The sequence below is a fragment of the Aphidius gifuensis genome, linkage group LG5, assembly GCF_014905175.1.
Source record: "Aphidius gifuensis isolate YNYX2018 linkage group LG5, ASM1490517v1, whole genome shotgun sequence".
NCBI lineage: Eukaryota > Metazoa > Arthropoda > Insecta > Hymenoptera > Braconidae > Aphidius > Aphidius gifuensis.
The window spans coordinates 15743604-15758535 of NC_057792.1; the positions used below are offsets into that span (position 1 = coordinate 15743604).

General features: G+C 25.3%; 1 protein-coding gene across 4 annotated transcripts in view; it reads right to left on the reverse strand.

Moving 5' to 3' along the window:
- Window positions 1–14932, reverse strand: part of LOC122857841 (phosphatidylinositol 3-kinase regulatory subunit alpha) — a 44294-nt gene that overhangs the window by 12441 nt on the left and 16921 nt on the right. For 3 of the 4 annotated variants that reach the window (XM_044160274.1, XM_044160273.1, XM_044160275.1), the window contains exon 6: window positions 4228–4337. In XM_044160274.1, coding sequence (XP_044016209.1) covers window positions 4228–4337 — 110 coding nt within the window. Of the gene's footprint in view, window positions 1–4227; window positions 13225–14932 lie in introns of those variants that run through there. The other variant, XM_044160272.1, reaches the window with a different exon arrangement.

The following is a 14932-nucleotide window of genomic DNA, read 5'->3' on the forward strand; positions in this document are numbered from 1 at the left end:
ATTAATAATTTAAGAAAATGATAATTTTATTTATGGTATTTTAATAAAAACAATTACTGGATTTTTTTAAATTTTTTTATAATCACGGTCCTTTTTTGGTTGATAATAATCGGAGTTGTGTTTAATGTGAATGACGGATTTACGGACATTAAATATACTGGTTATACTCATTGCCAACTGGCAACAGACTGAAAGAGTTAACGAGTGTTAACATTAATGTTTAAACAATAATAAATAATAATTAAAAATTAAAAAAAAAATTTTTTCCTTCCTACCTCAATATGCAACTTGACAATGAAATTTAATTTTTTTTTTTTCTTTTTGTTTATTCGCATTTATTTATTCATTTGAGATAAAAAAAAAAAATTAACCGTTTAATAAATCAATTGATTAATTAGTTGGATTAATTATTATTTAAATTTATTAAATTTATCTATTTTTAATTCTATTTTTTATTTGAATTTTAAATAATTTTCTAATAAATTATTAAATTGTATAATAATTAAATTAAATATTATTATAAATATTACTGAATTAATATAATTCAACTTTTTAAATTTGATTTTTTATATATACATTGTATATAAATTATTTTTTTTTTCTTCACGTTTTGTCCCTGGTGCAACCTCAAATGCAACGACCGTGACGACACTCATCCAAGAAACAGATAAAACAATCGCGGGAAGAGCTCTCAAGTGTGGCATTCATGGAAATTTAAATTATTTCTTTACAAACGATATTACCATTTTCTTTTTTTATATTTAATTTTGTATTTAGAAAATGAAAAAAAATTTAATAACACCTTTAAATTACAGACTGTATTTCCATAGCAATTGTATGTTTTAGATTTTCCATTATTTATCTAAATTTTTCATAAATATTTAATTTTTTTTTTTCGATGATAATAGTTGACTTTAATAATAAATGTAATTAAAAAATGTTCATCAATCAAAATTGAGCTTTTTAATTATTTTTTTGTAGATGAAATTTTGGACAAGTCATCAAGTTAATAATTGATTTAATTAAATTGAATAAAATTGCATAAATTAAATGGCTAAAATAAATAATATTTGATGTTCATTAAGCTGAGTAATAACGTCAAATTAAAATTAATACAATTAGCTGATGAGATTTTCGTTTGCAGACGTTAATGAAAATTTAAAATATCTCACAGTAGTAAAAGCAAACAAACAAAACCTATGTTTAACTCAATCAAATTTTATAGAGAAAGCTTAAAGCTCACAAGCTCCATCTATATCCCCAACTGTGCAATTTAGATGATACCTTCAAGTCACAAACGATAAATGTACGTGATTCAATGTTTTTAAGACGTGATGTTTAAATCAGTTAAAACTCGTTTGTATGGTAAATGCGTACATGAAAGTATCAAAATTAATCAATATCTATATTTGCATTATTAAAAATATAAAAATCAAATTTTATTTATTCAATTTTTAAAATTTATCATTAAAAAATTTTTTGTTATATTTCAAAATATAAATTATCTATCTTTTATTTGTCCTCTTTTATTTAAAAAAAATTTTTTTTTCAACATTTTTAAGAAAGTTGTTTCTTTTTTTTTTTAATATTTAAAATAATAATAATAATAATAATAATAATAAATAAGTGAAACCCGAAGGCGAAAAAATTATTGCCAAAAAAAAAGTAGAAAAAAAAAAAAACAAAAAATTTTGTAAGGGGAAGAAGAGAAGAAGAGTATATTTATAGAAGTTAAAAAATAATAAAAGAGCAAACCGTTCGATGTGACGAGAACACCGGAATACTAATCCAAAATTTATGACTTTTTTTTTTATTTTTATTATTTTATTTTAGTAGTGTATATAGCTGATACACGAAGAAAATGCTAATTGGCAAATCGTAAAAGTAATATCAGGCTAGAAAACCGACTCTCTTCCTATACAGTCAAGTTTATAAATTCCATCAGAGTCGGACAGACCCATTATTATAATCCATATAATACCCGTCTGGATAAATACATGTGTCTCTCTCAATTTATCTAAACTTCATAAGTAGGTCCTTTTTTATATTATTTTTATTTTAAATATTAATACAACTCTAAAACTTGCATTTTATATTTGAAAAAAAAAAAAAAATACATATAAATAAATAGATAAATATTTAAATAAATAAATAAATCTTTAAATAAATACATGAATAAATTTATATTTTTAACAAAAAACAATTTCACAAGACTAGTGCAAATAAATACTTTTTATAATAAATAATTAAAACCCATTAAATTAAAAATTTATTAATAAAATTTCAAAAAATCAAGTTAACCAACGAGTTATTAATTTATATATATATATTTAAAAATTTAACGATCTCATTAAAACTACCATAAATGAATTTGAGCTATTAAAAATTGGAAAAAAAAGCTCTTTTTTTATTTATAATATTTATTTGTGTTTCATCAGTATTTTATTTATTTATTTATTATTAAAACATGTGTCATGTACGATAGTCTGCACGCGCTAGCAGTTTGTTACAGGATATTAATTTATTATTATTATTTATTTTATAATGCTTCTGAACAACGATATATATAACTGCAATCGAATGGAAGCTGAATTTTAGTAAGGTCTAAATCATCAGTTTTAACGACAACACTAGTTTTACAGCTTTCTAGGGCGGTCCATAAATTGTCTGATGGGTAAAATAAAAATATAAAAATATAAAAAATAAAATAATAATACACGTGTGTGTTTTTAAGCTATGGGGGTATATAAAAAAAAAAAAACTCAAACACAAGGGACGTGAAAATAATGATAATGATAATAAAAAAAATAATAAAAAACTGGACTATAAGCACTAGCCATCTTTTGCCCTGCTTTCTGACTATGTGTATATACAAAATACATATAAAACCCCCTTCGTTCACAATTTAGTTTCGTAACGATCGTCGTCTATTTTCTGCTTGAACGCACCAACCTGTAAAAACTGTTAAAATCCAAAACTCTATCACTCTCTTAAAAACTCATTTTCTCAATTTTCTATCTCTCTCCTTCATCATCAATCCGGTTGGTTAAATTTATTATTGGTTTTTTTTTTTTTTTTTTTTTATTTTTTTAAATGAGCACAAAATTAATATCAAAAGAGAGTATATTTTATCTCTATCGTAATAAAAAATTTGCATGCTTCATAAAATTTTAAATCTATCAAAAGTATATGTATATTTATTTTTTTTTTCTTTCACTTGAATAATAATTTCACAAAATAAATTCAATAAATTTAATTACTTTTTATATAAATATATATTTTTATATTTATTGTATTTAAAATATCAATAAAAATTTAAAACTTTTTTTTTTCTTTTTTTAACGCACTTTGTGTAACAGCTGTCACTGATAATGATAAAATGAATTTTTTTTTTTTTTTTTTTATAAATTGTGATAATAAATTATTAAATGTATTTTTATAGAAAATAAAAAAATTGTGGATATATAGTAGACTCACATATGTGATAAGACAATGAAAAAATAATATAGAAAAAAATAAAAATTGAATTTATGTGACCAATTTAATAAATGATTGCAACAACTGTTTTAAAACATTGATCGTGTTCTAATTGCAGTGTGAATGACACTGTTTGATTACAGTGAAAATATTTGTCACTGTCTCGACAACGTAGTCCAAGGATAATGTGGCCTCGGTCTGGCTAAAAAGTTCAATGAACGCGATTAAATATATAACAATGATACAGAGGTCTAGTCAATCATAAAGAGGGTAACGAAAAAATATTCAAACCCACAATTATAGGTGTAATTTGCAAAAAATTAATTCATTTTATAGTCAATTAAATTATTTACCTTCCTATTTTTCATAATATAGTTTTAATTTTCTATTACTACTCTTAATCTCCAAACCAAATAAAAAAAAAACATAGAAACAAATTTTTATAATTTTAAATTTTTCTTCTATAACCACCTTCCTCCCCCCCTCTCCCCTCCACGTTCAATATATTATAAAAAAAAACATAATTCAATTGTTTATAATTTATTTAAACTATCCCTTACAAAAAATCCTCCGAAATTTTTCATAAATTCTCCGAAAACGAAAATCTCAATATTGGCTGACCATAGCTGACCTTATCTACTTGAAATTTTTGTATTTTTTTTTTTCCAATTTTTCATCAAAAAAATAAAAAATAATAATATCTAAAATTGATTAATTATAAAAATATAAAGATAATATTATTTTACTGACCTTGTCCTTGTCAAATAATTGTCCGGGAAGCGCATGACCCTTGGTATCCCATTTGCACAGATGTTGACCACTGAATTCCGTGCATACGATGTGAAAACAGGCATGACAGTCTACAGAACACATTGTACCACACATACAACAACAATTATTATAATTATAATCACAATAATCACTTTTATTATAAATTGTTAATTTTTTAATATTAATATTATTATCATCATTTAAATTGTCATTTATAAAAATTTTATTTTTCATAAAACCATTATGACTATTGCAATTGCCATTATCCCTCGGTATTAAATCATCATTAATATTTTTATTACTATTATTAATAATAATAACATTGTTAATTTTTTTTTCACAATTAACAAGTATATCATTATCATTATTAATATCCCTATCAATTTTTTTATCATCAATATTCAACAATGATAATGATGATGACGATGATAAATCAGTTAATTTATTATTATTATTAACAACACTTTTTTCATAACTATTATTAAAACTATTTTTACACCAGCATATATCATGATGAAATGATAATAAACGTGCACATATTGGTATATATTTATTGTTTATATCAACAATATCATTATTTGAATAATCATTTTTTTTATTAAATGTATTATCATTGTTAAATTGGATTCCGGCCAATTTTAATGATTTATCATTAACAACAATATTATTATTATTTGTCAGTGTATTTAATTCATCAAGATTATTGCCAATCAATGGCTGATTATTCTTGATATTATTATTCTGATTGTTAAATGACAAAGACGTCAATGATGCTGCTGTTGTTGTTGCTGTTGCTACTGATACTGATGATGATGATGAAGAGGAAGTGGACGAGTCGTTGATTTTATCATTTGTGAACAGGACGGGTGAAACACAGCCATTTTCTTCATTAATATGATTGCTGTTGTTACTATTGGTGTTATTATTACTATTATTATAAATTTTATTATTATTATTATTATTAATGCTGGCTTCATTTGAAGAAGATGATGATGATGTATTTAAATTATTCATTTGAGATTGATTATTTATACGACGATTTTGTTGATAACCACCAGCAATACTGCGTGATTTTGTAGTATTGCGTTGATTATGATGGTGATGATGATGATGTTGCTGTTGGTCGACATTGTTACCATGCAATATTGACTGGTTTTGTTGGGTATGTAAAAGACCAACTGAGGAAGTAAATGATTGGGCAAATTCATTGCCAGGTGATGAAGAGCATGACAAGTTATCAAATGATATATTTTTTTGTTGTTCATCAATTATTTGAATATTTTTTGTTTTATTAATTTGTTGACAATTATTGTTTGTATAACCACGTGATGATAAATTTATTGTTATTGCTGATGTTGAAGGTGGTGATGATGCTGGAGATGATGATGATGATGATGATGATGAAGATGATGATACTACAGTTACTGGAACTGTTGACATTGGCAAATTACTATTATTTGTTGTTGTTGTTGTAGGTGTTGACGATGTTGTTGATGTTGTTGTTGTTGTGCTATTATTTGAACTTTTACGTAGCATATAATTATCAGCATCAATTGCAAGCATCCGTGACATGACAGTTGAAGTTTTACTCTTCAAATCATGCTCTTCTTTTTTAGGTGAACAATTTTTTTGTTGTTGTGATTTTGTTATTATTATTGATTTATTATTATTATCAATTATTGTATTTTCAATTTGATTCTGATGACGATTGTATATTTCTTGATGACCTTGCCTTACTGTCAGTACCATTGACTGCAGTTGGGCAGTTTTCGGCGAATCGTTCGCCTGCTTCATTACTAATTACGTACAATACTTTTGTCATTAGATTATTTAATCAGGTATTATTATTTTTTTTTTTTTGTTTTTTATTTATTTCAAACTATTTTAACAGTTTTATCATGATAAACATCATCAAATTCATCCATTATTATCAAATTATTAACTGTTGAATAAATCTCTATCTTTATTTGCATTATTAATTATGATTTTTATCTTTTTTTTTTAATTAATTTATTAATTAATTCAGTTCAATGTTTTTTTTTTTCGTTTCTACTAAAATTTTGACTCTTTCTTCTTAATTAAATATTTTCTTTAATCAGCAAAATTTAATATTAAATTCATCACTTGTGTCTTGTTGTTGTATCACTACTTTTGGTGTAATATTTTAATTTTTTCTTCCTCGATTACTCTTGTGTAACGCCGTTTCTTTCTTGTAAATTTTTATTACCTTTATTTTTTTTTTTTTTTAAATATTATTATTTTATATATAATTTATTTATTATTTTTTTTTTTTTTATATCATTCTTTTTATGGACTCATGCTTCCCACAACGCGACCAATGTTAACGCGAGTTTCACGAAGCCAAGTTAAACCGGTTTAATAAAGGCGGGGTACATACAATTCTTCTTGCGTAGTGTTCCACAGAGGTAACAAGAGGAACAGTCTCGATCAAGATGATATGCGAGAGGAATCTCTTCGTTTCCAAGGCACGTTAAAGGGTCTGCATATACTTTTTTTTTCATTCTTTTTATCTTATCTCATTTTTGTTTATCTATTATTTTAGCAAATATTTATTTTCAAATAATATCATTGATAAACAAATCATTGTTTTTTTTTTTACTTCAACTTTTAAATTTATCACAAATATGGACACAATATATATTTGATAGCTAATTTCGAATATTTTTTAAAATTGCAGAAAGATGAAAGAAATTTTAAGTAAAAAAAATTGTGTTTTATTTATTTGATATATGTTTATAGGTTTTATCAATTTTAGCATTAAAGCATGGATGAAATTAGTGACAGGATATACCGTTTCAAGGCTCAAATGAGCCACGTATATTTATATATATTATTTTCTTGAGTTTGGCGCCGCTTTGGTCGCGTGCTCGACACGGAAACCGAAAGATACTTCTTCTTCCAACAGCCTCGTGTATTTTTCGAAGGTCATCGCTTATGGGTCCCTCAAAAAAAGTAGCCTCTTCATTCCACTCCTTAATATTTTCTCTTGCTTCTTCTTTCTTCTTCTTGATTTTTGCTGATTTTTTAGATTTTTTTTAATATCAGCCTATCCCCTTTTTACACACACACACGATGAAACGAAAATTAAAAAAAAAATATACAAATTTAACTCACAGTCGATTTCTTGTGTGTAGCAATAATTCCACAGTCAAATTGTCTTGATACGAGGCAGACTTGAGGATGAGTGCGTAACAGAGAGACGAGACAAAGTCATAAAAAAAAAAAAAAATCTTGAGAAATATATATAAATTATGAAAGAAAAAAATATATTTAAAACGCGACACAACACACATACACACACAGTGGAGTGGATTCAAGATGAAGATGAAAAAATTATTTTGAAAAAAAATATAAGCCCAGTCTTGAGAGAGTTGCTTGATTCCTTGATGATTCTTGAATTTATATTATTTATTTTTGTACGACTTTGTAACTGCTATTAAAATTGAGTGATATATCTTTTTTTTTTTAATTATTATTTCACACTGATTAAGTGGTACACTGATAACACACAACAACTTAATGCACTTTTATGTATAATTTAATATTTCCAGTAATATTTGAAATTATTATTTTTGTAAATATTTAAAAATTAAATTACAAAAAAAAAAAATATTTACAATTTATAAATAATTTATTTTTTGAAATTTTAAGATGCATTTAAATTGTTGGAAGCTTGTTGCCACCCTGGGTTATGTGCCTTGTATATAACCAGAAAATTATCGGTCGATCGCGCGATGCAACGACCGGTCGGTAACACAGTGAAACTGTGATATCAAAAAATTTTTTTGGACGATTCTAAAATTTCATTGATATATAAATTTTAAAATAATAATTTTAATCATACATTATCTTCAATTGTTGTATTTAATCAATTATCCAATGGAATGAAAACTTCACAATTTTAAAAATTATTTAAAATATAAAATTGAAAATTAAAAAAACATTCACTTTAAACTTGCACTCGTCGGAAAATGTAAAAAAAATATAAATAATTTTTTTTTTATTTAAATAAAACAATGATATAATCAATGTATTGATTAATCACATAATTTTTCAAAAAAAACTTCACCTAATATTTTTATTTCATTTAAAAACACACTTGTCTTTATTAATAAGACTTAGCACAAATTTTTTGTAATAAATCCTTTCTTCTATCATTGTTTCAGGTCAAATATTCCATTAATATTATCTGTAAATTTTCATCACAATTTATCTGACTATTTACAATACTCAATTATCATATCAAGTATGTTTATTTAAAATATCATTCTTTTGTCAATCTCAAGTTATTTTAAAAAATTTTTTATAATAATTTCATTTTAAAACAAGGCTATTCACGCTTGTCACGAGCGTTTAATATGGATCGTGTCTGCAAGTACTTTACTCAATTTTTCCGATCAGCCTGTTTTCGAGGTATAATATTGCCGGTTCCCTTGTGTGTTACTGTATTAATCACATATATATATATACACACAAAAACTTGTCTTCTTGACGCAAAACTCTCTCTCTTTTCATATACATATATATATTATAACGCACTCTCACACGTTTAAATAATTTATTTTTTATTTCACCGGTAATTTTTTTTATTTTTTATATTTCTGTTCTTTATTATACTACTTTTTTTATTTCAATTTTTTCCCTTAGAAACACAGAGTGTATATTGTATTGGTGTGTATGTATGTGTAATTTTTTTTTTTTGAATGTTTCAACCAACCACCGCGAATGCTCCAAAATCCAGGCACATTTTGTTATACACGCTCAATGAGGATTTTTAAATAATAAATAATAATCCTTTTTTTTTCTAGCTCTCAATATATAAATATAAATTGTAATTATATTTTTATTTCTTCTGGATTTGATGTAACTTGATTAAATTAATTTTTTTCATATCATTTATTATCTTTGTTACAGTAATTATATATATTTTTTTTTAGTTAATTTCTTTTGTTGCTGGATAGACACTGTGCACTTTTTTTTTTTTACGTTTTTATTCTCTCTCGCGTTTTCGTGTGTCTGTGTGTGTTTGTGTAAGTGTATTACGAGCAAAATTGCTCCGATCCGTGTCGCGAGGTCGTGCGAGTTGGACTGCCAGCTTCACAAGCACAGCCGTTGTCGTCGTCTTCTCTCTGCCTGCCTGCCAGCTCTCTCTATTTCTCTCTATCTCACAATCTAGCGTTTTTCTCTCTCATCGAATCTCTCTCTATCGTTTTTTTTTTTTTTTATTATTCCTTTCGTCTCTAACCCCCTTTTTGCCCCGTTAATTCCCCACCTTACCACCCAACAGACCCACTGCTCGCACTCGTTTGTATTATCTCACTTGCACTCGCCTGCTGGCTCTCTTATACCGCTTATTTTTTTTTCATATCTCACTCACTCTTTATACTCTATGTGCATTTCTTTAGCTGCCAATCTTTTTTATTTCTTTATTTCAATTTTTTTTTTTTAATTTTATTCACTTACTCACTCTTTTATATCACTCTATCGTTTATTTTATCTCTCTTGTTCTATTGCCCTTTGTCTATTTCTCTATTATTTTTCAAAATTATTTTTCACGTGTATTGATAGCTGTATATATTTTTTTTTTCTTTGTTCAAATACACACAAAATTAGCAATGATTTTAATAGGTATTTATTGTTATTTTGGCCCCCAAGACAAAAATCATCATGTAAATTTAATTTTCATGTCAAAAAACACTTTGCAATGATTTTCTTTTTTTTTTTACTGCAAATTTTTCATTAATTAAATTTATTTTCTTTTTTTTCTTCTTTTTTTTAATCATAATTGTTATGTTTTATATTAGATATTTGCATTTTATATATTTACCATTGTATTAATAATTTTTTTTTTGTTATCAGACTTGTTTTAATACATTTGGCGTGTTACATTAAAGCTCATGTGAGTTAACACTACTATATAATTTATAATTGAAATAAAAAATAAATAATATATATTATAAAACAATTTTTATATTTTAAATTATTAAATTTTTTATATATCCACGTACACCCGGCTTGTTTCGGAGCAGTTCTTCTGCGGTAGAGTCAGCTCGACTTACAGCTGACCGGCCGGTTCGCGATGTTCGGATAATAGTCCAGTTCGTGCCGCGAATCAACGAACGAATTAACTCACCGTATTCCACCGAACATATAACATCGTGGAAAATTCGTATATTCTCGGTTGAAATCGTGGCCTTTTACGTACAGTAACGTGATGGGCTTGGTTGGTGCCCCGGGAAAAACGAAGCCCAGCTGGCAACCATATCGATTGTTTGAAATCACGAGATTCTAAAGTCTTTTTCTCACTTTTTTACTCCTCTTTCTCTTTCTCTCGCTCTCTCAAGCTCTCTCTTGTAATTTTTTTTTGCTTTTTTTGCACTTCAACATGCACTACTCGTGAATTCTTCGTTGGAAGTTTCCATCGAGACATCACTCGATCTTATACACTCCCTAGGGCTCAACATATACATTTTTCTTTTTTCAAAATTATTTTTTTTTTTTCTATTTTTACTCTTATATATTTCTTTCCTGAGGATTACGATAATCTACTGTGACCTTGTTCATAGAAAAATCAAGCTCTTTTGATAATGTCAAAATTCATTTTTTTTCTAAAATTTTATTCAGACCTTTTGTATTTTTAATTCACGAAATTTATTATTATTATTTTTTTTTTTAAATAACAACTTTTTTTTTCTCTTCAAATCACCCTCAGGGAGGATTTTAGTATTTGCTTTATTTTACCTACTTTTATTTACTATGATTAAATGTACTTAAGAGACTAACTATAAAAAAAGAAATTTATAAAAACTAATTGAAAATAATTATAATAAAATTCTATATTAATAATTTAATTTTCTCTTATTTATATATAATAATATTATTTTTAAAATATAATAAAATTAATTATATTTTTTTTCATTTCATATGTACTGGACAGTTGAATTTGACAGAGCAGAACTTCAAAGTGTCGACAAGCATATGCATGTGAAAGATAAATTTATATATCTTTCCATTAAATTATTATTTTTTTTTGTTTAAAAAAAAAATTTAAAAAACATTATCATCATATTTTCCGCTCTGATTGTTTTCAACTACTGTATATTACATGCTAAATTTATCACATTTAAAAATAAATAAAAAATCATGTGATGATTGTTGTAACGTTTTGGTAATTTGCAAAAGGTATAACGATATCGAAATAGAATAAAAAAAAAAAAGAGTAATAATAAAAAATAAGTGAAACGTGTTGAGGGCATGAAAGTGAAAAGCAACTTTCCAGGGGGTCACGGCTGAAGATGTTGGAATGGGTTGTATGGTTGCTCCTTGTTTGAGAGATGATCAAACACAAAATGCGCATGCGTTTCACCAAATATTTATATATATTACAATCAAGGTCGAAATATCATAGTTGGATAGGGTCGTTTTATTATTATTTCATATAATTTTTTATATATATTTTATTTATTAAAATAATAAAGCTTTAAAAAATATATATAAATACATCATAAAATTTAATAGATTTAAGAATCACGTACAGAAGCAAAATGATGTCTCTTTTTTTATATTTTTTATAATCCATTTGTTTTCTTTTTCATTGGGTATAGATATAAATTTTATTTGTCTCTTTTGTTCTTAAGATGGCAATGCTATATTTTCTTATCGACAAACAACTAAAACGATCATCAATAAATTCTAAACCACAAAATTTTGTGAAAATAAAAATAGTCAATTTTGTTGATTGAATAAAATGAAAAAATAAATAATACCAAACTAGTATACTCAAATGAACAAAGAAAATAAAAAGTATATAAAAATAAAAAAAATAGAGTCAATAAAAAATATGAGAATATAGATATGTATATTGTAATGTAGTTGGGTTGAGTATTGGATCGATTCTAGTGAGATCTTTTCGATGAGACCGCACCACCATTACCACCATCACCACCACCAGCAATATTACCAGCACCATCATCACCAGTAGCAACATGCAAGTACGAATTTTACTCGAATATCATTCGGATATTTCCGTTTTTATAATATAACTTGCGCACAAACAATTTTCAATCACACACCGTTTATGGTTTTTTAAAAATCTTTTTACATTATTTTTTTGTTTTTTTTTGTTTTCATACGTGATATATTGTGTGTTAATTTATACTTTGTGTTTTTTTGTTTGTTTTTAAAATGTGATGGAGAGCTTGCATGAGCTTGCAATAATCAAAACAATAATTTCTTCATATTCATAATAAACAACATCTGCGTCAATTGAAAATTGCACATCAATTGCCTCATCTGATTTTTCATTTATTTAAAAATAAATTATTATCAATTTTATTTTTAAATATTAAATTAAGCATAAAGAATTTTTATTTTCATATTTTCATCTTATCATATTTGTAGTCAAAACAAATTTGATTTTCAAATAAAAATATATTGTTTTTTAAATTATTAAAAAAATAAATTAAATATAAATAAAATTTTTTTATAAATAAAAAAAGATTAACGAGTTATCGAGAGATGCGACTCGGATCTATGTAGATATCAGTGTTATTGGAAAAATGTTATGATATGAAATATATCACGTTCAACCAATGTATAAAAACCAATGAAAAAAAAAATATATATTTTTTTCTCGCGTGTTGTTGTTGTCTATACCGAAATTGGAATATTACAAAAATTTATTAAACTGCATACAGGCTACCTGCAAAATAGATATATAAAATAAAATTTAAAAAAATAAAAAAAAATTCAAAACTAAAATTGGAATTAACCGAAAAATACTAAAAAGAAAAATTTTAAAAGTAAAAAAATATTTTCAAGTCAATAAATAAATGGGCAGTTTTGATTTACAACAAAGAAATTTTTAATATAATTATTATTTCTTTCTTCCCCTCACCCTTGTGTGTGTATCCTGGCTTATTTCCTATTTTTTTTTTTCCCCCGAGTACTTTATCGAGAGTGTGTATTTTCTTTTATTGTGAACAATCGTAAATTACGAATTAAATTCAAGCTGGGTATATATATAAAAAAAAAAAAAATAAGGGAGACGTATTAACAGAGTCAAAAAATCGGGTTTTTGTTGGTTTATACAGGCCAACTGATTATAGCCATATCCGATAAGCATTGAATTCAAAATTTGATGAGTGATATGGTTCACCCTTGATAATAAATATGTTACATTTAATATACCATGATGATGATTCACACTGTAATCCTTCAATTTATACAATTACCATATATTTAAATCGCAATTTATCTATCAAGCATTATAAATGAAAAATGAATACTAAATTTGAAAAAAAATCAAATATATATTTTATTAATTAGCAAAATACTAATTAAATAAATTAAAAATTAATTTTATTCCTTATTCTCATTAAAACAATATAATTAATTTTAAAAGCTTTTAATTAACTAATAAAATTATAATTTATTAAATTAAAAATAAACGTTCATTCATTTTATTAATATTAATAAAATATACCGTACTTTTTTAATACTATTTTTTGACAATAATAGAAAATAAAATATCAAAAAAAATATATATGGATTTAGATAAAAACAATAAATAATTTGAGACATTTGTATGTGACATGATCATATGATTGAGTATATACCGTTGCAGCCCCGGGAATAGGTGAGTTCGCGAAAACGCACCCGGGGGCTAATTACTATGGCGACGAGCCCGGCGAGACATCAGAATGGAACGAGTAGAATATCTCTGTTGCTCACATAGACAAGCAGTTCCAGTCGATCGATACTTAACTTGGTACGAGTTGTACCTAAGCCGCCACTGATTCTCTCTATCTCTCTCTCTTTTTCTCTCTCACACTTTATCTCTTTATCTATGTGGCTCTCTTGCTCTCTACTTCCTATATATATAAATATCGACAGATATAGACCCTCTTCTCTCACAATGTTTATTAAACATATATACGATTTAATCCAGCAACATCGATCACTAGATCCACACGCAACAAAATAAGACACAAATGGATTTTAATTCAATGCGGGTATATCACTGTACGTATTACGTAATTTAATGTGAAATTCATATAACATATATCTAATACCTAATCAGCATTTAATTAATATCATATACATTATTATTTTATTTTTCATTATTTTTATTATTTGAAAAGTAATTAAAAAAAGATAAAAAAAAAAATATATAAAATATATTTAGACATGTATATAGAGTCTATGTACATTTACATAATAGATGTGCTTATGTTAATGTATAAAAAAAAATACATAGCTCTGTATAAGTCTATGTATAGAACTATGCACTCTTATGTATGTAATTAATAGTACATAGGTCTATATTTTTGTCTGTACGAGTACATGGAATTATATATAACATAATAATATACACATCCTATTGTTAATAAAGAAAATAATAATGAGGAATGTACATAGCACTGTACAAGTCTTTATATAGGCCTATGTACCTCTATGTACATTATTAAGAGTACATAAGGCTATATCTTTGTGTTTAGGTACATAGGCCTAAATATATCCCATAATTAATAAACAAATTTTGTATAATAAAATTAGAATGATTAGGTAATATACTAATACTATAAAAATTTACACTAAAAAAAGCTCAGTTATTTTTTCAAATGTCTCGTACAATATTATTTATCATTAAAAAAATAAATAT